Source organism: Aphelocoma coerulescens, chromosome 12 (genome assembly GCF_041296385.1).
Source record: "Aphelocoma coerulescens isolate FSJ_1873_10779 chromosome 12, UR_Acoe_1.0, whole genome shotgun sequence".
NCBI lineage: Eukaryota > Metazoa > Chordata > Aves > Passeriformes > Corvidae > Aphelocoma > Aphelocoma coerulescens.
Window position 1 is genome coordinate 12673679 of NC_091026.1, and position 23730 is coordinate 12697408.

General features: G+C 43.0%; 4 protein-coding genes across 6 annotated transcripts in view; all 4 read left to right on the forward strand.

The window, feature by feature from the left end:
* The window catches only part of PRKAR2A (protein kinase cAMP-dependent type II regulatory subunit alpha), a 60019-nt gene extending 53677 nt beyond the window's left edge, over positions 1–6342 (forward strand). The window contains exons 9-11 of the mRNA XM_069027602.1: positions 935–1000; positions 1676–1814; positions 2311–6342. Of these exons, the coding sequence (XP_068883703.1) occupies positions 935–1000; positions 1676–1814; positions 2311–2444 (339 nt within the window). The 3' untranslated portion in view covers positions 2445–6342. The remainder of the gene's footprint in view (positions 1–934; positions 1001–1675; positions 1815–2310) is intronic.
* A 1436-nt stretch (positions 6343–7778) lies between these two features.
* On the forward strand, positions 7779–10605 carry RPP14 (ribonuclease P/MRP subunit p14). Of its 2 annotated transcripts, none has more exons than XM_069028222.1 (5): positions 7779–7874; positions 7959–8043; positions 8842–8918; positions 9511–9589; positions 10520–10605. In XM_069028222.1, the coding sequence occupies exons 1-5, from the start codon at positions 7804–7806 to the stop codon at positions 10541–10543; spliced, it is 336 nt and encodes a 111-aa protein (XP_068884323.1). In that variant the 5' UTR covers positions 7779–7803; the 3' UTR covers positions 10544–10605. The 2 variants fall into 2 exon arrangements, with proteins under 2 accessions (XP_068884323.1, XP_068884322.1); XM_069028221.1 differs by lacking the exon at positions 10520–10605 and adding an exon at positions 10230–10317.
* HTD2 (hydroxyacyl-thioester dehydratase type 2) lies at positions 10330–10960 on the forward strand. Its single transcript, XM_069028220.1, has one exon. It carries the CDS (start codon positions 10330–10332, stop codon positions 10834–10836), a length of 507 nt encoding a protein of 168 aa, XP_068884321.1. The 3' UTR covers positions 10837–10960.
* Positions 10961–13011: 2051 nt separating this feature from the next.
* PXK (PX domain containing serine/threonine kinase like) overlaps positions 13012–23730 on the forward strand; it is a 34921-nt gene continuing 24202 nt past the window's right edge. For both annotated transcript variants that reach the window (XM_069028391.1, XM_069028393.1), the window contains exons 1-2: positions 13012–13222; positions 23602–23652. In XM_069028391.1, the coding sequence (XP_068884492.1) occupies positions 13121–13222; positions 23602–23652 (153 nt within the window). In that variant the 5' untranslated portion in view covers positions 13012–13120. The remainder of the gene's footprint in view (positions 13223–23601; positions 23653–23730) is intronic.

A 23730-nucleotide genomic window follows, 5' to 3' on the forward strand; every position in this document is an offset into this window, starting at 1 on the left:
TGCACTGGATGACTTATGACCATCCCCAGGAAGCTTAGCTAAAGGCCTAATTTTTTCTATAACTCCATGTTTAAATCTTACATCATCTTCTCCCAGCCCATATTTCATACTCCAGTCACAACCATTTCTCTCCATCCTTCCCATCACATTTATCTCCTTGACCACTTGACTTAATGTCAGATTTCTCTCTCTCCTCACTTTGTTTCAGGTTTTTCTGCTGAGCTGCTCTCGTTCCCTTATCAGTCCCTTTTCCAGCCTTTGTCTCCCTGAAGCCTTTAGTCCCTTTGCTTTTGGTTTGTAGCAGGAGGCACGTTGCAGATCTCCACTCTGACTTCCAGCCCTATGCCAGGCCCACAGGGGCAAATACAGAGGGAAAGTCCTTTCTGTCACAGATAAAACTTTAAAATTATAAAGTGCTGGTGCAGCTCTCCAGAGCAGATGTAAACTGGGATCACTTGAGGATTTGAAACATGATGAGGTTGAGAGAGATGTGAAAAATGTTCCAGAACCTCTCACAGGATGACAGAAGAGTTGAGGTTGGGAGGGACCCCTGGAAGTCACCTTGTCCAACCCCTCTGCTTAAGCAGGGCCACGGAGAGTTTAATGGAACCTTCTTCCTGCTGAAAGAAACACTGTTGCTAAATCCCTGTTTTATTAAAATTTGCTTCTGAAAATTCTAGGTTCTGCTTAATTTCACTGACTATTGCCTACTTCCATTGGGATCAGAAGATTTGTGTTTAAGTGATTTTGCTATATATCATCAATCTCCTTTGTGTTTTCCTTTTCTCCTGCCCTCTTACTGAATGATGTGCACTAATAGTTCCTTCCCTGTGGGCTCCTCTGGTGACAGTTCAAAGTGAATGCATTAATACCATTTATGCATACTTTCACAGTCAAGTAAAAAAGAATTTATTTTACCTTTTCTTCTTCACAGGGCGACAAAGCAGACTGTTTTTACATTGTAGAATCTGGAGAAGTAAAAATCTTGATTAAAAGCAAGGTGAGATCAAATTGAGTGATTAGGCTTTGTATTAATCAATCCCTGATTTGATTGATTAATACAAGAGATGTGAAAAAGCCCACCCTGTTATTTTAACATATTGTTTTATTATGTTGATCGTCATTCATGTGATGTAGGTTGTAAACTCCCATATCCATTCTGAAGCAGCCAGAAGTCATTTTACTGAAGTGCAAAGGTCTTTTGCTTCTGTCTGCTGCTCTGCAAACTAACCTGTTACACTCTCCCTGGCCTTAAGGTTGGAGATGAAACTTTTCTTCCATGATTATAGAAGACTGCACATTACAAAATGTGGGGTCTGTTATCTCTAGTGACACACTAGATGTTGCCATTTGAATGGATCTCTGTACAGTCTGAAGCAGCCAGGGGAACAGCCTGTGGTGCATGATAAAGTCTGTGTTAGGCTAGGTAACAGCAGTTCCCAAAGCTGTAGCAGTAGATACCTGCCAGTCTCAAAACTTGTGGGCTGGCACGTGTTTTTCTTACCAAACTTCCAACTGAACATGTTGTTGAGGTGTTCCACCATGACTTGGGAGCAGCTAGGTTAAAGACCTGAAACCAAGGAGCTGTTTTACATGTGTAAAGTATCTGGGATTAACTGCAGCCTTGTACAAGGACAGAACTGTGTGCAAATAATGAAACTGCGCTGTTTGACAGACTATGACGAGTAAAGAAGCTAATCAAGAAGTGGAGATTGCCCGGTGTCACAGAGGGCAGTATTTTGGAGAGCTTGCACTTGTTACCAACAAACCGAGAGCAGCCTCTGCCTATGCTGTTGGGGAGGTCAAATGTTTAGGTAAGCAGATGGTCTATGTTTGTAGTCGTCCTTTTCTGTTCTTTGCTTGTGTCATGGTCTGTGCTTGAGTGAGCAGCCATTCAAAACCCAGGAACTGTTTGGTAATTGGCAGTCAGATTCCAGAAGCCAGGAGCATGGGCTGGAGTGGAGCTCCAAGTGGAAGTTGCTTCCTCATGGCAGATTCTCTATTTTCTCTGTGTGTGGCCTGTACTTGTCACACATAGTCTTTAGGTCATCTTTTAATACCACTGTGGGGTGTATTTGGCTTCTGTATTTATCCTTGAGATCAAGTTTCTATTTCATTAATCTTGTTTCTCCAAATAACAGTACAGAGGGAAATCAGAAATGTGATTTCTGTTTCTGTTGAATGAGGTTTCTGTTGAATCCTCAGCCCTAAGTGGGTTGAACTGAAGGTCTGTGTTCTGAATTCAAAAACCAGATTGGTATTTGGTATCCTTTTTGACACAGTCTTGTTTTCACCTCTGTTCCATTACAGTCATGGATGTGCAAGCATTTGAGAGGTTGCTTGGACCCTGCATGGACATTATGAAGAGGAATATAACACATTACGAGGAGCAACTGGTGGCAATGTTTGGCTCTAGCATGGACCTGATGGATCCAGGGAATTAGGCACAGGGTACCTCAATGCCTTCTTAGTTCAAGACACAGAAAAGCCTCCTATCAGCAACACAACTCACAAGGACAACGGACACTACGGAACAGTTACTTCTGCTGTTTTCTTGGGCATTTTAGAAACCATAAACAAGTCTCAGCACAGATGGATTGCTCACTCCCTGCCTCCACTTTGCTGCTGATACTTCATTATTAGACCTAGATTAAAGATGATTCTAACCCTATGTTCACTTGGTTCAGAATGGCATCTGTCCAACAGTTCAAGTGCCTGATACGAAACCCAAAGTGTGCAAGATATAGAAGCCTCCTTCCTTCTGGGTGTTACTGTTGGGATAAATTGTCCCATCAGATTCTGTAGTGGGAGGTTGCCTGTTCTGCAGAGGCAGCCTGTGGAATACAAGCCTTTTACAGGCTGATTTCCCTCATCTGATGCTTTTCCTTACACAATGTCAAATTTGCTTTTAATCGTAGCATCTGGGTTTGAAGTTAAAGTATCGATGGAACCAATGAATAAGATGGCACTGAAGTTTTGGTCCACCTGCTGAAAGGAGCAGGTAATAAATATGGAGAGCTCTTTAAACCAAGTAAACTGAGCTGGGGACTGGGAGAGTCTGCTTAGCAACCAGATGCAGAAAACATATTTTAAGTGTTTTCTGAGCAGCAAAGAAAATTGGTTTACTCTATGGTGTCCAACAAAGTGCAGTGGTTCAGATCAAATGGCCTGAAGGTGTCGTAATTGTCATGTCCCCAAATTTGCGCCTTGTTCCTGACACTGAGTACATTTTATGGTGGTGAGATCACAATATATGACCTTCTCTTGCTTACAGAGATCCTTTATACTGCTATATTTCCCAGGGTGCAGTTGTTGACTGGGTCAGTTTTAAAGCTTTTTAAGGAGGTGAATGTTTTGTAATTTAAATGAAGACTACTTCTGTACTTGTTTGCAGGAGCTTCCCCTAGTCCTAACATTTCACAGTATTTTAACTTCATTAGACACTTGATTGCTTCCAAATGCCACGTTGATTTGCCAAACTTTTCAAAAGTTGGCAACATTTGACTTTGTAAAGCAAATGTCTTTGCTAACTACGCAGTTGGTGTGTTTGAGGAGTCTTTTTGGTTTAGGTGATAACTAAGCTAATGATCTAAAATACCTGTTAAATTTGCAGCATTTATTAGGTAGATTCTGTTTCAATAGCTTTAAGGACCTTAATTGGCATATGGCTGAGATTTTATCAGGGTATTATCTAAATAAGAGTCAGACCATAAGAAGGACATTTTTATGGTGTACAAATAGAATATATATATTAAGACATTGAATTTGGAGGTAATAAATCTAGTAACCCTTTGAATTTGCATTCTTCCACAGGTCATGCAAAACATACTGGTGTTTTATGGGGTTATAAATTTTAATTGTGAATAGTAGTGTAACAGAACCTGCTCTTTTTATTCATGGCCATGTAAGCAAGAATGGAAGGATGCTAATCTTGAATTCCTGCTTTTAATTATTACAGTGGACATTTGTCTAAGACATGAGATGCTTAGCATCACAGAGTTGGTTTCTGGACACTTTTATCCCCATACTGGATGAGCTTCTCCCATTTCCTGCAATATGAGTAAGATGGAAAGTTGATAAATTTGAATGACTGTTGTCCAGTTACTGTAATTGCAGTCATATTTTTATATAATGCAAATGATTTGTAATGGACACCACTGAACTTGGTGTTTCCATATTATTAAAGTCCTGGTCGTGATGTCTAGTGGCTGTTCAAACTGCATGTATTTTAGAACAGTGGATTTCCCTTGCTTTCCTGGGCTGTTTCTTTGTCATAAATTACAGCCAAAGAAGCAGCAGGTACTTTTCACTCATGCTTCCAAGGTTTAACACCAAAGACAAAAATAATTGTTTTCATCACAGAATTTAAAAAACCAAACAAAACCCAAACCAAACCAACAACAACAAAAAAAGACTTAAAAAAAGAAAAAAACATCAGCTCCTTGCAGTGACAGCAGATATAACTTTAAGATACTTTGGGCTCCATGACAAAGGGTGTTTCTGAAGCCAGCTTGTGACTGTCCTGTGAACCAAACATGAACTGGTCTCTGAACCAGCCTGAGTTTCTGTGTTGCCTAAACTGTCATGTGAGCTAAAGAGAAACTTGCAGTGAATAATCACCAGCTGGCCTTTGTTGCTCCCAGGCAGAATATCCTCTCCTTTATCCAGAGGAGACTGGCGGGTTGGTCTGTCTTACAGATGGATTCTGGTTCTTAATGCCTTTGGTTCTGTGCAGGACAGGGCTGTAACCTCAGCACAGGCAAACACAGGCAGTTGATGTCAGATTCTTGAGATACTTCTGCCTGGAAGGCAGGATTTGATGGCTTCTAAAATTCAAAGGAAAAGATGAGAATATAAAATCAAAAGATTGGGATCCCATGTGAACAAGAACAAGCTTTTGAAATTTTACCTTTCTCTGGGCAATGCCATCCTGCATCCAGGGTCTGTGCAGCATCATTCCATGGTGTAGAGAGGCAGCTGACTTGGAGCTGATCCATTTAAGAATGATAATGTGCAATGTGCCTGATTAGTTTAGTCTAGTTTAACCAACCTGTTTGTACAGTTTTGGAGCATGAAGGTAGTGAAAAGCTTTGGTGAGATACTCAATATTGCCAGGAATCTGGTTAGAGCACCAGCAGTGAGCAAAATTGGGCCATGTGCGAGTGCTGATACTAAGTCCAGGGAGCGAGTACAGCACCTGTCTGTGACCATCTGCCCCATCCCTGTATCTCAGCTCATTCCTTTACACTCTGTTCATTGCAGTTGTTACTGAGAATAAGCCCAGGTGTTTTGTTACTGCTCAGTGTTCAGTAAATCTGCCACAGAGTCTCTGAACTTGGCACTAAGGAGGGATTTAGTTTAATAAAACAGCTCAGCAGCAAAGTGGGCACGGAGGATCACGTTCTCGGGGCTTAGAGGAAGACAAATCTCCTGTTTGTGATTCCCTGCTTGTGATTGTTGTGAAGTCAGTGAGAGGAGCTTTCAGTGGTTAAATATCCTGGCACCTGGTATTTCTGTCTAATGTCACAGCACAGGTTTGACAATGTAAAAGAACAAAAAAGGGCAGAAGTGCTCTTTTCTTAGAATAAAAGTGCAAAACTTAAAACTTTAAAAACAAAGTGCAATTTTGCACAGAGGGCAAAAAACCTCCGAAACCCCTTTGAATGTCACTTCCATTCTTTATTTTCCGTTGGCTGAAAGCAGACTCTTGTTCTTGACTTGTATTTGTAAACTAGTCTTTCCAAAATACAAACACGTTGGGTTTTTTCACTTCAGATAATTTTTATTGTTACAGTCATTGCTGATCATTTTAACTTTTTTCAAACCATAAATTTTATTTCAAGAGGCCTTCCCTGTGGATTCCTCCTGGCGCTCTGCAGCACTACACTGCTATTTCAAGAGGCAAGAGAAAGTCACCTCACAGGAGACACTCAACACAGCTTAGCTGGCTGGAGCTAATAATGCGCTACTAATTTTCCTCTGTGGGGCAGGAGGGGAATTAAATTCTGCATAAAGTTGCTACCTCAAGGCTCCAAGTGCTTTTAAAGGTCTTTCACTTGGGAGAATTTAATAAGACAGTTCTTAAAATTGGTCTGTTCTTTTGAGTTAAATGTTTTTTTTAATTGATTCATTGAGGGACCCTTATTTTAATTCATTTTATTTTTACTACTTGATTCTCAAAGGATGAACAGCTGCGAAGTTTGGTTCTTGCACTGTAGTGTCGAACATGAAAGAAAAATATCTGCCATATAAACATATGGTTTTAACAAGTTAAACCACTCTGGGGTTCAGCTTCACTTTTGGTTAATAAAAAACTGACCTGTTGTGTCCAGCCTTCCTGTACAGTCCTGTGTGTGCTCATTATTGACTCGCTGCAGCTGACACAACCCCCAGCCTTACAGCAGCTCCCTGGATACACTTGGAATGCCTGAGTTCCTGTTGCCAGAGCCTCATGGAGAGCAGCACTTGCCCTACTGCAATAACCAAAAGAGATTTTGTACAGCACCTGATCTCCCAAGGTTTGCTGCTTGGTGATGAAATTTTACTAATATCCTAAAAGTAATACCAACTTCTGTAGGTACTGTTGGTCCCAATAAAACTGGCTGCTCTGATAAGCCTGCCAAATTATCGTAGAACTGATTTACTGAGCATTGCAATAACTGGTTCTCAGTTCCCCGGAGAAACACAGTATTCCTGAAGCTCTTGTGTTAGCCTGCACTTACAGCTACTGAATTTTATGTGGCAAGCTGCCTTTTATTTAACCTAACTAACAATCTGAAAATTACTGTGGTACATGTGAAATAGAATTTGCTTTTGCTGAAGTTTTATTTCTGAATGTCCGGTGGTTTATGTACCGTTTTTAAGTCAGCCCAGGAACGGAGTTCAGGTGGATTGTGGTGCTAAGCATGAGAAAGCTCATGCAGGACCTTTGCACAGACTGAGCTGTGTGAAAGTGCAGGCAAAAGGTGTCCTGTGAGTTGGGCCTTGACTCAAGCACGTCATCTGTCCATTGGGCTACTGCAGTGTTACCGTGCTGGTGTCGATGCTAATTCCTGGATAAAGCTTTTGGTAAAAGAAGGGAGATTCTCTGAATTTCTTTTGAGGATGTTAACTATTTCAGCAGAGCAAACGTACTTCCATCCTTTCTGCTGTTTCTCTGGTAAGGATACATTTCACGCCAATCTTTAGATCAGGTACAAGCTACTAAAATTGTGTTGTTTTATCATCTGAATAGCTGTTGACTGGTGAGCTGCAAAGACAGGCTGCCAGCGTCGTTCTGTGCACTTCTCAAGCTGTTTCAGCTGTGTGTCCTTGCAAAACCGAGGCTGGGGCAGCAGAGGCTCCTCAGTGTTCGTAACCTGGTGCCAGACAGCACCTTCACCAGGCACTGCTTCGGGACCAACACATTTATTTGGAGAAGCGGAGGAGCATCTCTGCGTGCCCGTCTCCAACAGCATGTTTGTGGTGCAGCGTGCCGTGTTTGCCTTAGTGAAGTTAAAAGCTTGCGTGCAGCACTTGGAAACACTATCTGTTCCCGCCGCTTCCCAGAGATTGGTGTCAGACTCAGACACTGCTCTCGCTCCTCTCCGTCTGCAGGGCTGTGCTCGGCTCGGCGCACGGCGCGTTCGGTGCCGGGGCCCCTGGCCGGGCGCTCGGCGGAGCGGGCACGGCTCGGGGCGGGCGGGCCGCGCCTCTGGCGTTCGCGCGCAGGAGGCGCCGCGCGGTTGCCGTGGCGACGGTGACCCTGCGCGGCCGCCGTAGGAGGGGCGGGCCGGCGGCGCGCGCGGCCCGGCGGGGCGGGGAATGGCGGCGGCCGCGTTCGAGCGGCGCGTGCTGCGGCGCGCGGCCGAGCATCACTACCTGCGCGTGCGCTTGTGAGTGGCACCCCTGTCCCCCCCGAGCCGGGGCCCCCGGGCCTCCGCAGAGCCCGCCTGACCCCTGTGCTCTCCGTCCTGCAGGGAGCTGCCCGACGGCGGGGCCCGGCCGAACGCCGCGCAGTTCAAGCAGCTCGTGGTGACAGCGCTGAGGGAGCTGCACGGAGAGGTGGGGCCGGGACCGGGACCGGGATCGGGATCGGGGTCTGTCCTTGGCCGGCGGCTCCGGGCTCGGCCGGGAGAGCCTTGCGGGAGCGGGCGGTTGCCTCCTGGAACAGCCGCTCTGGCTGCAGAGCAGTGTCCGGGCCGGGGGACAGGGGCCGAAGGAGCAGGCGAGGCAGGGTAAATGTTCTGGGTTCGACCCTCCGGTAACCGGTCACCTGCCCGCCAGCCCTCGTTCTGACTTGCTCCTAGTGAAGCTGTGCATTTCTGTTCGGTGCCCGTAGTCAAGCGGCTTCAGCCATCCCTGGCAGTGCTCAAGGCCAGGTTGGACCGGGCTTGGAGCAGCCTGGCCTAGTGGAAGCGGTCTAATGGCAGCGGGGCTGGAACTGGGTGAACTTTAAGGTCTCTTCCGCTCAAACCATTCTTTGATACTTGTTTTTAAGAATTTGTGGTATTGATCCTTTTGCTGTAGAGAGGCTTTAAAAAGGGAACAGCTTTGTGGATGGGAAGGTCCACAGTACTGTTTTTGTTCTGTTTATTGCTAGGTGACTTTAAGCAGGTTGCATCACCTCTGGGTCTGTGTTTCTCCAGGTGTAATGTGGAAATAAAAGTGGCTTCTAAAGAACTCTGAGAGGAAGGGTGCTGTTTAAATTCCAGTGGTGTTGTAGCTGAAACACTTGTGTGAGATTTGAGTGTAATTGTAACACCTTTAATGATGTCACATGCTGGGGGTGAAATCAGTTGCTTATAAACCATGATAGGAGCAATAGGGTGATACTTACTAAAAAACCATTTTTCTTCATAGGTTGGAGCAGCTTTGCCTGTTGATGTCTTAACATACGAGGAAAAAACTCTGTCTGCCATATTAAGAGTTATTAGCAGGTAAGGTGCAGTCAGTACGTGCTTCCATGCCATGAAAGTATTTTTCATAAGAAAACAGAACTCTTAAACTAAGAATGGCCTTTGAAGAATTAAGCCTAACTTGCAGATACGTGCATACAGCATGCAGAAAATAATTACTGGTAACTTTGTGCATCAGTACATTATTCCTGGTTTAAACCAGAATGGTTTTAATGGTTTTAAGATAGGAAGTCAGCACTATTGAAGTAGTGACTTTAAATCTTTTTCTGTAGTAAAGATGAGGATAGTTACTCTAAATGGTGATGACAACTGCAGGTGATTTAGGTGATGAAGGAGCTTAAATGCACAGAGGGAACAAGAACAGGGCTGGTAAAGTGAACTTGAGGTTACGGTACATATCTCTGTGTCAAAGACAAGAGACTGCAGCCACTGCAATAATCCTTCAAGATACAGTTTTGCTACTAGAACTCTTTGGTGAAATTATCTGCTGTTAAACTGTTAAGGTTTTGTTACTCTTTGCATAACATTTTTTTTTTTAATTTGAGATGTCTATGCTGCAGGAAAACAAAACCCCCCAAATTTTATTAATATATTTTGTTTTCTTTTTATTTAGTGGCCTTGTCAAGCTGTGGAGTGCTCTAACCTTGCTCGGCTTCTACCAGAACAGGAGGTGTGCTTTCCGGGTGCTGCAGGTAAAGCCCTGCAGGGTTGGGTGGCTTCCCCCAGATGTCAGCTCTGGCTCTAAGCTTGGCAGGCTGCCTAAGCCTGCTGCCTTTTCATAGAAAGATGGCCTAGATGCAAAAATGCCTTGGTTTGGGAATAAAGTGCCTGTCAGTGCAGGCGTGTGGGCCTGTGTTTGAGCAGTTCTGATCTTAAAATGAGTCTTGTACAATGTGACAGTAGCAGTTGTCTCATTACTTTATGGTTTCTGTCCAGTGACAAGCCTGATGTCATTAATATATCTGCAAGAAAATAGTTTCTGGCAAGTGTTGTTCATGACCCACATGTTGGTCCAGGTTTTATTTTCCCTACCCCACTTTTTGCCTTTCTATTGGTCACTGTCAGCTGACCTTGTTTAACAATGCATATATGAACGTGCACTTCCAGAGCTTATTTTTTCCAGAGGATGCTGCTTAATAAAATGAGTTCTGAGAATTCTTTGTTTCTGAAGCCACAGCTAGACAAAGATCTGCGCAGGCATAGCTCTAAGTTTTTAATCTAGCATATAAAAGGAAAATTTTAAGTATTTTCAACTTCGAGTGCATTTGATGGTGGGATTTTTTAAGGCTTTAGTTGTTCAGTTTCTGTTGGTTTTTTCTTTCCCCAAACTAGACATCTCCGTTTCTGCTTGCGCTATCTGGCAACAGTAGAGAATTAGTCTTGGACTGAATGCGGTTGTTGGTTCGGCTGTGTGAAGAAGGAGTTCCTGGAAATGTTTCAGCCCTTCAGACATGGGATTTCTGGAGGGATTTTCCAACAAAGAGCCTTGACAAAGCTAACGTTTATCAACTCACTACTTGGACATCCCATATTTCAGAATTTACACATAAAAGTTGGAGACAAAGCTGAACTTAGCAAGGCTTTTACACAGAATGATGTAGTTACTTTTTCTTATTTAACAGGTGACACAAATCCTTTGCATTTAAATGAAGAGTTTGTGAAGAAGTCTAGGTTTGGGAGAACTGTTGTCCATGGAGTTCTGATCAATGGGCTTATTTCTGCAGTTCTGGGTACCAAAATGCCTGGTCAAGGATGTATATTTCTTTCCCAGGAGATCCGTTTTCCAGCTCCTTTGTATGTTGGTGAAGAAGTCACAGCTGCAGCAGAAGTGGAACGACTGAAGGGTTCTGTTGCACACATTTCTGTATCATGTCAGGTCAGAGAAAGTGGGAAAACTGTTATGGAAGGGATGGTGAAAGTCATGGTGCCAGAGAGTTAGAGCTGTTCATCATGTGTGACTTCAGTATAAAGTCCAGAACCAATGTACACTTGATTTTGACTCTTTTTACGTGACATCACTTAAACCAGTAAATTTGCAATAAAAACCTTTCAAAATTTCTGAAGGACAGTGCACAAACTTAACCTTACTAGAACTGCATGAATATTAGAGCTTTTCCTTTTAGAGCTTTCCTGTGATGGATTCCACTGCCAAGGTGAAACCAACAGAGCTAGGTGCTTGCTGTGACAAAGTGGCACATTTAGACAAGCCTTTGTGCTGCCACAGTGGGAAGTTTGGATTGGTAGGGCTCACACTGGGGCTGTTCTTTCTGGTAAAATCACAGTCCACACCAGAAAAGTTCAGTTAAAACTTGTTCCTTCTGTACAAAGCAGCTGTATTGCCAGTAAGCACCAGGGGAGGGGACAGTGCTGTGGTCAACAGGCTGAACAAAAGTGGAGGTACTAACACATGAGTACTGCAAGATGTGTTGTAATCTCCATGACAGCTCCAGGTGGTGTTTCCTCTGAAACTTGCCTCCCAGAAACAGAGTGAAGGAGGCTTTTAAAAAAATATATTGTCACACCTTGTACTTAGGGTACTTGTGCTCCTAAGGGAAGACAAGCAAGGGCAGATGATTTGAGTATTAACTAAATGGCTTCTATATCCTCTTGAGCGTGTGAACATGGATTTCCCTTTGTCCACTGAAAGTACCTTGGTAAAGTAGATTTCTGGTAAATTCATTAGCAAATCATCTGGGTTAAATTATTTTAATACTGGCATAAGATTTTTGTACACTAAGAAACTCTTTTTCGGAATGACTGAGGCCATCAGGAGTAAGGCCTCCAATTGGTGGCTCATGTAACTTTCTGGCAAAGCGTCTGTTATCCCCCATCTTCTCTGCAGCAGAAGTGCATTTGAAACTTCCCTTGACTCCAAATAACCTCAGAAGTAGTCTGCTATGAAGAGAGAGTTTCTCCTCGACCTGTGATGAAAGCTGCTGGTAAAACAGCTGCACACTAACCCCAGCTGTTAGTGTGACACTGGAGCAGAGGGAAGAGTAATGTTTCAGGTGTTTGAATCCATGCCTTCCCTTTCCAAAGCTTGTAGTTTGGCCTGTTTGCAACCTGGAAGCAGTAATTAGGAAGAGGTTTCCTTATCTCTCGTCTGTAGGAGCTGCTTCACTTCCTGTTTCCTTCTGCCTCGGGTCACTGCCTGTCACTGGCTTTTGCTGGACAAAGCACTTTGTCAAAGCAGGCCCCCTCCTTACCCTGCTCCTTGTTCACCTGACTCTCGAGGTGGGAAGTTGTCTTATTAAGTCCTATTAACAAAATTAATCAGATCTGTGCCTTACCTCCTGGGTCACTTGCAGGAGTAGTAGTTCGGGGAGTTGGGATTGCTGTTCCAGCCTGGCTGCTGAACCACAGCAACACAGCCCATTTTCCTCTCATCATGGAGCTGCAGGACAGAGGGATGAGGCTGTTCATGACACCTGCTCCAGGTGTACAACAAACTCCAGCTTTGCAGTCTTACAACATCTTATGTGTGAGTAATTCCTGTCTATGGTGTAAAAAGAGGAAATGCAGACAGGTGTCAAACTTGTAGGTTCTCAAGCACTAAGTGGTAGTATTAAAATAGAAAGTTTCTTATGCTGCTGCAATCAAAGACACATTATGGAACTCAGTTGCTAACAACTTTAAGTCTGTGTTTTGAAAAACAACCAAACCAAAACCCCACAAAAAATCAACTCCAAACCCTCAAATCTAAAAATTAAGTTGAATATATGGGATATTCTAATTATTTTATTAACTACACGAAATACCCCAAAAGATAAAGAGCAGCAAGTGTACCAGCCCTTTTAATTTTCCCGGTTTCTCTGGGAGGACCAGCAGTGTCTCGGGGCTGATCCCCCCGGGGCTGCAGCTGCTACCGCCGCTGTCGGTGCCACCAGGAGCACCGGGCGTGGAAGGCTTGGGCGGCGGGGCGACTCTCCTGCACTTCCAGCGTCGCCTCGAGCCCCTTTCCCGTTCCTGCCTGCCGGGACCGGCCTCCTCCTCCTCCTCCTCCTCGCGTCCCCATCCCGGCCGTGGCGCGCGCTCCCGGGGCGGGACCCGCGCGGAGCGGCGGCCGCGGCGCCCCCTGGCGGCGGGCGGCGGCAGCGGCGGGCGGCGGCGCTAAGGCCCCGCGGCGGCGGTGGCGGCGCTGCCGTGTTGACAGCGGCGGCCGCGCCGGGAGCAGCCCCGGGGAAGCGGGTTGGCGGCGCCGGTTCTCCGCTCCCAGCTCCGCTATGGCCTTCATGGAGAAGCCGCCGGCCGGCAAGGTGCTGCTGGACGACACGGTGCCGCTGACAGCGCAGATCGAGGCGAGCCAGAGCCTGCACTCGCACACGGTGAGCGGGGCAGGCCGGGCCGCGGGGGCAGGCGGGAGCGGCCGGGGCGGGGGGAGGGAATGGAGGGAGCCGGTAACGGGGGGCGCCGAGGGGTGCCCGGGGTCCACGGGGCCGGCCGGGGCACGGCGAGAGAGGGGCTGGGCGGGGGCCTGCGCTGAGCCCGCGGCAGCGGGGTTGGGGGTGGCCGGGGGGGGGGGGGTGACTGCGCCGGGGCAGTGCGGGGTGGGCTGGGGCGGGGGGCAGCGGTGCGGGAGGCAGCGGGGCCGCGACCTCGCAGCGCGGGTTGTAGCGCCCCGGAGCCTCTCGGTGAGATGCGGCGGTGCCGCCGCCCGGAGCCGAGGGTCGTTCCGCTCCTTCGCCCCCTCTCTGTCCGCGGGGTTCCCGGGGGCAGCCGGCAGCACTCCCCGGGAGGGACGGCCGGGGGTCTGCGGGGGCGGCCGCTGCGGGGTTCGCGCTGTCTCGCGTCCGCCCCGAGCGAGGCCCTGTGAGTTACTGTAATTCCTGCTTTCCTCGGGGTGTTGCAGCCTTTGGAGCAGAGATGGGCTCTGGCTGCCTCGTTTCGGTGGCTGTGCTGAAGTTACACGTGAATGGGCTGCATTTGCCTCCGGGTCCTGCCGTGTGGCTGAGCGCAGGCTGTGAAGCTGCAGAGACCCCGCAGCCCCAGCCCCACTTCTTTGCTGTGGGGAGCGGTGACACTCAGCAGAACAAGCCCTGCCATGACTTGAGTGTCGCAGATTAATTCTTCTGGGATGCCTAGGACACCTGCACACTGCTTCCATAAGAATGAGAATTGAGCATACAGTAATAATCCAAATTTCGTAATGTCCTGTTTGCAGTTATTTTCCACTTTAAAAACTGGGTTTTCTTTTGGTATGACCAAGCAGTAGTGTGAATCAGACAACTGGCTGTCATTTCTGATTCCTGCTTTAGCTGAGAGCAAGGGATGCTGGAGAGGAGGCCAGAGGTGCCTCAGCAGCAGGTATGCTAGTGGGAAATGTGCTTTAAATGGAGAGAGGGTTTCCTTCGGTCCCTTACGCAGCTCTGATTCCTGCATTGTGGATCTCTTCCTTGTTCTTTGCATCTGTTGCATACTCTTAACCTGAATGACAATAACTAGGTTCACCACGGGGTATACAACTAATTTACAGACTGTCTAAATACTAAATACTCTTCATATGAATAATTCACACCTAAGAAGTGGTTTGTTTTTTGTGTGAGGAACTCGCATTTACTGATGTTCTGGTCTTTCTCTGAACAGAAGTTACCTATGAGAAATTGTCTAGAGGATCTTGTGAATCTATCAGGCTGTGGCTCTCAATTGTTGCAACTCCTCTTTTTATAAGACTAAAGAGGTTTAATTTCTGGCAAGTGTAATACTTTTTACCTGTTTCAATAGCTGAGGGATGGGTATGCCAAGTCCTGTGAGAAGTTGTGTAACTCCTAATACTCCCCAGTTAGTAGACCAGATTAACTTTCGTTAGTAACTTGTTTCCTTATTATGCTTTTTGTTAGTGCAAATGACAATAGCTTTTTGTGTTCTTTCCTTTGGTTTGCATGATTCTGGTTAGAAAAGGTCACAAAATTCTTTTGGAATGATCACTTGGCAGAACTCTTTCAATCCAGACTTCTTGTGTTGTCTTGTCTGAGGGAGTGCAGTAGCAAATGTTGCTGCCCTCCATCTTTTATCTCTGTATTCTGTTACTAAAGGGTGTGCAGAAAAAATTATCTTCTTTTCTCTGTTTTGTTCTGATCTTTTGTTAATGACAGAATGCTGGAGCACCGTGCCTTTTGATTTAAAATCTGTCTCTAAGATACATCTATTAGTAATTGTTTGTTTTACTGCAGAAGCTCTGTTGATAGCTGAAAGATGGCTTGAAGTGTGTGTAGCACAGATGGTTTATATAGAGCCAGTATGGGATAACAAAATACAGAAAGCCATTAACAGAGACTTGGTTTCTTACTTGATGTAAGTGGACTATTCTGTCATTTCAGATACTTCATCTTATGTCTCTGGTGTCTGAATAGTTTGCTTATTGGTGGGTGATTCCATCCCCGATTTGAACTTTCCTGATTAAAAATAAGCTGCACAAATAAATACTTGAGACTGAAAAGGTGTGTAAATGAAGCCCCTCTAAGAAATAAGGGTTGAAGTGTTTTTGTGGGGCCTGAAGACGGTATTTTTCTTTGTTAAATTATAGTTAGAAGAAAGTAGGTTGTCGTTAACTGAGTGCTTTTTAGGTTTGCTCCTCATCCCACCTCAAAGCTGTATCTTTAAAAGGTGTAGATCTAAAAAATCCTTTATCCCAAACTAAGATTTGGAGAACTAGGCCTGTTCTAAAGCAAAAGCAGCCATGAAAAATTTTCTGTTCTTTTTTCAGCAGCATATATTAAGATTTTATAATGTTGTTTAGTGTTGCAAGAGTTGTTTTAAACTTGGGTTTGTATTTTTTTTTCCTGTAGATCATAGCTTCTTAAAGCACTCACGTGAAGATGGCTTAGGCTGAGTTTAGGTGCAACTTTAACGTGGCAACTGAACTAGTAATTATGTAAACCATCTGTTGGTGCTGAAAATAGTCAGTCTTCTGAAAAAACAACTAAGGAAAAGGTGAAGAATTTCAGGAAAAGCTTTGTAGACATGGTGAAATATCACACAGAAGACCAAAGCTTGTGTCAAATGAATAGTTTGCTTGTGTATTGTTCTAAGCAGTTTCTGTTAATTTAAATTTAGTACAACAGACTGGGTAGGTGTAAACTTCATAGCATTGAATCAAGGGCTGTACTTGGCAGAGGCTGAGTTTCTGTTTCCTGAGGCTGAAGGTGAAACTAAAAAAAAAACAGAACTGAAAACAAAACCTGAAACTACTATGTTCTTACCTGAAATCTCCAGAAATTTAAGAAGAGATTAAGCTACTATTGAAAATGTACTTTTGAGGATTTGCACTTTTTTCTTAGTAAGAGTCTGTCAACCCCCTGTAAATGGGGTGTTTAGATTGTTAGGGAACCAACTGCAAAATTCTCTGATAGGCTCACAGGCTCTCTGTGTTTCGTTCAAGTCAGAAGAGCTCAGAAGTTCTTACCGGAGTTAGTACATCTGAGCTGGAACATAATCTCCATGTTTCTGTGTTGCAACAATGAAGTTGTTCACTGAGGTTTTCTTTCTGTGTATTTATTTCCAACCATAATTCGAAGATGAAAACGATGCCTTTCTATGTTTGCAAAAGTTATTTCCCTGGTTAAGTGTGTTACAAGCAGTCTGAGTTTTGCTGGAATGTGCACTTAAATACAATTAATCCTATAATGTGGTGTTTGTGGAGTCCTTTTCGTTTTGAAAGCCAAAAAAGTGCATATTGCAGGTGCATTCCAATGACACCTCACTTAATAGATTCGAAATTACAAGAGCAAGCCCTGTCAGCTTCATTTTGTCTCCTGCTTTATGCTTCAATCACTAGCACTGCATCAGAGAGTAACTATGTAACTTCCAGGGGTGTGTTGGGCACCTTTCCACAGCCATGAGTCAGTCCCTTCTTAGGTCTGTGTACCAACCCTTTTGTAGAAAATGAAGTTTTGTTGCTGTTGCATTCCTTGACTTCAACAGGAGCAGAATTACCTCCAATATATTAAGCCGTTTGCAAGTGTCTCATCTTGATGCCAAATGTTGTGTTCTGACAACAGAGGCAATTTCAGCACTAAAGCTTTAATAAATTTTGGCTGTTAAACTTGCCTCATATTGCAATATTTTATCTGTGTATTCACTATTTAAAAGTGGATTTCTTTTTAAGCCTTAAAATAGGATGCTATTTTCTTCCATGATAATCTAGACATTTTCCTTATAAAGAACTGCGTATCTGTACCTTCAAGTCTTTTCAGCAGTAAAACTACTGGTGCGTTGTACATGTTCTGAACATTTCTTTATTCTTTTCTGAAGTGATTTTCCTTTTTCATGTGTTTCATATTTTGAAATTGAAGTAGTGAAACAGCCAGTTTTGCTACAGCACATTGTTGTCTTAAAGGCAATTGGAAATGAAAAGCTGAAATAAATCCCTCTCCTGACAGACTTTCAGAGTTTTTAGTTTTCCTTAAACAATGATGAATGTTGACACTCATAGCTTTTAGATCAGAAAAATGTTGGAAAAGCATTTATATTTTTCCTATATTATTCCAAATAGAAAAATGGAGCCACATATTTCTAGGACTGTAGGGTTTAGTTTAAAAACTTATAAAAGACTTTGCACATCTGCTTTACAAGGAATTCAGTCTTTCCAAAGTTGCATTCACTTTGGACAAGAACAAACATGAAGTTACTTTTAGACATGGCTTTACACAGGGAACTGTTATAGTTCACTTGTTTGAGGTTTCAGAAATGCAATTCCTCCACTGGACTTAGTAAGCTTGATTACTCCCACCTCTCCTCCAGCCTGAGCTCACAAAAGATGGTTCTTTCATCACACCTAATTTTAAGTATTCCAAACTTACGGTTTTCACTGGCAATCTTACTAAATTAATATTGCATTTGTAGGTTCTGCGAAGGTTGTAGTCAAAATATTAGTTTCCATATCATACTTTAGTAAATCCTAATTAGAATATTTTTGTTGGCTACTGAGTATTTCCTGAAAAATAATGAGTAATTTGCCTTTCTGGTGTAGGCCATGGTGATGCAGAGCACTGAAAATCTGTGATTTCTCATCTCTCTCCAAAGCTTTTTGTGTTCACTAAGGTTCATTACATGTAAATGTGTGTCCTGTTTTTTCCCTGCAGTTGTCCTACTTCATAGCTTTCACTTATTGAATGGCTGACTCATTACTACGGAAGTGATACAGTGTGTGAGTGGTGCAACACACACACACCTGCATTGTTTAAAAAGTAGGGAGACACCAACCATGGCTACTGCTCCTGCCTCAGATGGGCTTAATGGCAGATTGTTCAATAGCAAATAAATACTGTGCTCTGTAACAGAGAGGTCTCTGAGCTTGAGCAGCTTTCCTGATGTTGTTGCTACTTTTCACATGGAAGATTTTCTAAATAAACATTTAAAAGAGCTTCTTACTAGAAATTGTTCCAATCCAGCCTACTTAAGCAGGGATTGTATTCATGCTTAATTAGGCTTTCCTCTCTTTAATGCTTATAAAATAAAGCCCTTTCAAACTTTTAGTTGATGTGACCTGAAGGTGACCTGGATCTTTATAATGGTTGGCTTTTCAAGCCTGTTGGATTAAACAGATGTAAAGCAGAAATCTGTGGAAAAACAGACTGGCTATCCTGAGCTGGGAATTTAGAGACTATTTGCTTGGGGAAACAGCATGTATTACCCAGTATTGTTGAGACTCTACATTTTATTATAGGAATCTCTTAACTCACCACTTTTTTTCTCCCCTATTTTGTCTCTGCAAAAGCCTTCTTTCCTGTTTGCTTCCTGTTTCAAAACCTAGGAATGGTGATAAAGAGCAATTGTTAAACATTTGGAGTGCTTTGCTGTGCAATTTTCACCCGGGAATGTTAACAAAATTTTGCTGAGGAAGGAGGTCTGAGCTGCTGATGCTAATGTTTTAATAAGTGCTGGATACAAGGGACTAATCTTGGTAAATTTTGGAAAAAAAACCCCACCTAAATCTTGGCTCTGCATGAAAATGGGTAAGTTCAGGATAACATTAATCCCACACAGTGAGTATGAAACTGTTACTGGGAAAGGATTGGAAAAATGCAGTGTGGTTGTCACTGATCCATGTGGCTATTTGGAAAATATTCCTTTTCAGAAATTCTATCCAGAACTATGTAGTGCTAGGAAGATTTTAGGAAATGACAGTGTGCAACTGGGGTCACAGAGCTTTCCCTGCTCCTGACCTCCTCCTCCCAGCACCAGTTTCCGCTTTTTTTTGACTAATTGGAGCAGCCAGGAAATGATCCCATAGGTAAAACTACTTTCCTTGGCATCTTTAAAAATGTATTTTGATCTGCTGCAGGAATATCAAGGTTGTGTCATGAAGTGGCTTGGCAGTACTGATAGGAAGAGCAGCGGGTGTACAAATCTTACCTGTGTGGAGGGACGCAGGGAGGTTGTTTTAGGAATGGTTTTGTGGCCTGTCTTGTTGGAGGCTCCTGCTGACAGTGACCTTGCTGCCCGTGGGCAAAATCAGAGCGGGAGGTTGTCTCTCTTCTGCAAGCTGAGACCTTTCTTTCCCAACCAGCAGCTGTTAGGGCTCCTTTGAAGTTATTTGGTAAACTGAGTCATAGGAAAAATTCCGATCTATTCATGTAGGAGTGAAAGATGCCATGGGAATTTCTGCATGAGTGTAGCTAACCTAGACCTCCCTGAGACTGGTTGTTGATGCCTGAAATTGTTTGCAGGAGTGAACTCTGGTAATTACTAGCTTTTTCTGAAGGCATTTCCACCCTGTTTTCCTATGTTAGATGGTGCTGTTAAACAGAGATGATCCTGAGGGTGCCTCTGTTTTTCTTACATGTTCATTTATTTCCTATGGGCACAATCTCAGTCCCACTATCAGGCTGTCTCTGAAGAAGATTGTTGTAATTCAGGTTTTTTTTCCTAACCAAAACAGAATTTGGCAGAGTAATAAAGGCTTTTGTGCATTTAGACTTGAAGAATTGAAAGCTCTTCTCTGCTCCTATGGGAAGCATGTATCAGTGGTGCTAATTATAATTCCACGGCAAGCTTGTTGCCACATGGAGGCAATAGGAAGTATCAACTTCTCACTAGAACTCAGCATGCTATGGTCTGCTGATTATGTGTAGCCATGGCAGATACCGGGAATGGGATTGTATTTCTTATCCTGGCTTTTCTACTATTGCTGTTCTTTGACTTTCAATCTCATTACCAGCTTTGGGGAAAAAACCCCCTCAACCAACCCTGAAGACCATTTAGGCTTTTTCATTAATTGTATTGACAGGGTAGTGCTGAGTTGGACAATGACTCGTTATGCTCAGTGCTGATGGAGAGAGTGTGGTGAGGACTTACCTTTTCCACACAGACAGAACTAATGACCACAGCTGGAGAGTGTTTGCTCTTCTCTTTCCAGTTGCAAACCCCGTGACATAAAAAATGGACTTGGTTAGTGCTTTAGGACACAAAAGCAGATATGGATGGGATGGGAAAATGCTTGAGTAAGTGTGGGGACAGATAATTGTGGCCCAAATATGGTTTTATTTTAATAAAATTTTATTGTGCGAATGATCTCTGAGCCCCGACTTGTTTATCACGAGGCTCTTCAGAAGAGCCGTGTTGACCAGGGTGGTTGTGTGCAATAAGATGCTTTGATGATTGTTTAATGAATTTGTATTCTGCCTGTCCTGGCACATTTTCTCGGGGCACGATAGAAAATGACAATTACTGGATAAAGAGCAAGTGCTACGAGGGATTGGGCAATAACTCTGCTTCTTTCAAAATCCTAGAAAAGATGAATGACTGCATGTGGTGAATCATCACTGGTGTGGTTTTTCAGAGAAACAGCCAGTGTTCCTTTGAGACTTGATGAATAAGCAGTTGCTGCAAATTTTTGTCTGTGTGTGAAGTAGCCTCTTCCTACTTCCCAAAATGCAGCAATGGTCACAAAAAAGAAAAGCTATGTTGGTGGCAAATACAGGTTTCCAGGTATCCCATGAATTGATTTCTGTCACACAGTTTCCAAAGATAATTGCATTGGTTGAATGTCATCAGCTCTGTGGATTTATGTTCCTATTTATGGGAATTTAGGCTTCTTGTTTTGCAGGAAGATACCATAATTATGATTTCAAATGGGTAAGAGGAAGGAATATGAAGGGAGCATGTCAGGCTGACTTTCTGAAAATAGACACTTTAATTCTAATTTAACAGTTATGTGTCTTGGTTTGTGACATCTTGGATTTCTATTATTTTCAACTAAGCTGCAAGGACAAGAAGTGTTTTAAATCACTCTGGTTTTCATGCTTACTGGTCTTGTTTCTTCTCAAGGCTAAGTAGTTCAAACTTGCTACAGATATTTGAGAGCTCTGATAATAAAGGACATTTTAAGTGAATTTTAGAAAATAGAATAGCATTTTTGCCTCAGCAGCACTGGGCTTTGGAAGGAAATTTCGGTAAATAAAACCTGGATTAGTTAAGGTTGAATACACAAGGTAATGCCAGCGGGTAATTGTAGCTTTTGCCTCTTGTCATAATTCTTGATTTACTCTACTTACTTGGTAGATGTTAAATGAGAATTTAATTCTGTGGAGGGATTCTCTGATGTGCCCCAGATTTTTTGCATCCAATGGTATATTTATTTATTTTTTTTTTACTGTTACAGCTTTTCGTTTAATTTCATTTGAAAGAGGGGAATTAGTTCTGTGAGGTTCAGAAGGCAAATTCCAAAACCAGAAGACACTTCCCAGTACCTGAAAGAAGTTACTTATAAATGCATGTAGTGGATTTTTAACTGTGAACCCGAATTTATAATACTTCATAAATTAAACACTCACTTAATTGGATTATCTACTTGGTATGCAGGTACATGTCAGATAGAGTTATTGTTACAGAATGGACAAATTTGGTATTAAACACAAGGTGCTGGAAGTATCTTTTTTCTTTTTACTTGTTATTTCATTATTGTTTATTCATGATCATTTGGAATGCAGCATTAATTTTAATAGCTGAAAAGACCTGCAGATAATGCTCTGATCAGTCCTTTTTGTTTGCTTAAGGCCCCTATTGATGTAACCAGTTCAGCAAAATTTTAGTGGCATTTGAAATTGAAAAATTATTCACATAAACCACGTTTTGGTAGCTTGTCCCGGGGTGAATGAAGTCACCTGAGCTGTATGGCAGTGATGCACCGTGTGTTGCTGCACTGCAGGCAGGGCTGGTGGCACAAGTGCAGGGAGCCTCTTGCATGTGCCAGCCTGGGAATGCTGTGCAGGGAGTCTGTGTTTGGGTTAGAATTCCTCATTCTCACTTGGGCTGTGTGGCTGCAGGTCCTGGTGTGACCGGGTGTTCCCTGGGGGGTTGGTGGCACTCTGAGCCCCGGGGCAGGTCCTGCACCCTGGCTGAGCATGGTAGGGATGGTGAATGTGCTTAAAGGGCACTGGGGACGTGGTTTTTCCTACAACTTTAGAGTGGCACAATTAGAGTAAAGTGTAAAAGCACAGCTTCTGGTGTGGCTACTTCCTCCTCATCTGGCTCTGGGCACTCTCCAGCTCTCCTCACGGTTGGAAGTTTTGTTTTCTCCAGCAGCATTGTACTTTTCGGCTCTCCAGTTTCACGTTTCTCAAAGTAAATTATGTGGCCATGGAATTATATGTGTAATAAGACTTTATTACACAGACAAAAAGAGCTGCATTTGTAGAGTTTTATGTATACTAATGACAAAGAAGTATCTATTACTACTTTTAGCCCAGATTAATTTTATTTCCTTATTAATTAAACAATATCTAAAATGGAGATTATAGGATCTTATAGGACTATGTATCTATGTTCTGATCTATATATATAGTATAATCTATATTCTAGTATCTCTATGTTATAGGATTCTATATATCTATACGATCCTATAGGTTTATAGGATTTCCTTTTCTAGAAAAAGGACTTGCCTTGTTTATGATCTTTGAAATATCAAAAGTGTTTTCAAACTGAAACAAAGTAGGGGTAAGTAGGGTACTTTTTTGAAGTATGTCTGAGTAGATGTGGGAAATACTTAATATCTATTTTTGAGATAACTGGATAAATCTCAAATTATGATATTGCTATATTGACCCGGTATTAGTCTACAAAAGGTATAGTGGAACTTGAAATGAAGAGACTGAAAAGAATTGGGATTTATGAATGTAATTGTGGTGGGAGAATAATTAATTCTTAAAATTCAAAAGTGATTCACTAAGATTTAGATATATCTGCATAGCTAATATATAAATATTTAACATTAAGCATGCATTATAAATGAGGAATTAACATCATGAGAAACAGATATGTTCTAGTTACTCAAGCATCTTCCAAAGCTTTTGTGGTAACCTTTGTAGTACAAAAATAACGAGAGGCTGTGCGGCTATGGGTATTTACTGGCATTTTACTTTATGGTGGTGACAATAATTCCTGGGGGTACTTATTAGACACTGGAGGTGAGTAGAGAGAGGTTTCTTCAGCTGTTGTGTGTAGAGATGTGTGCTGAGTATGCTTTTGCTGGCTTTTTCTATAACTAAATTAAACTGCTCTTGGAACTCTCTTTTGTCTTCTATGCTGGGAAAGCAGAGCGTAACAGCTGTTAGGGATGGGTGTGAGCAAACCCAGCTCTGACTTTCCCCAAGGTGCTGGATATGAATTTTCTGGGTTTGAATTTAGTGGTCATATTTGAAGAAGTACCTAATAACTTTCTTCAGCTCATTAGTTCTCATTTCTAATGACTTTTTCCTTTTGTTAGGAATACATAATCCGTGTCCAGAGAGGAGTTTCAACAGAAAACAGTTGGCAGGTAATTTCTTAAGTTGTGGTTTGTGTAACCAGGATTCTTTTTTTAGGAAGAGTTTGAAAGTTGTCTATTCCTAGCTTT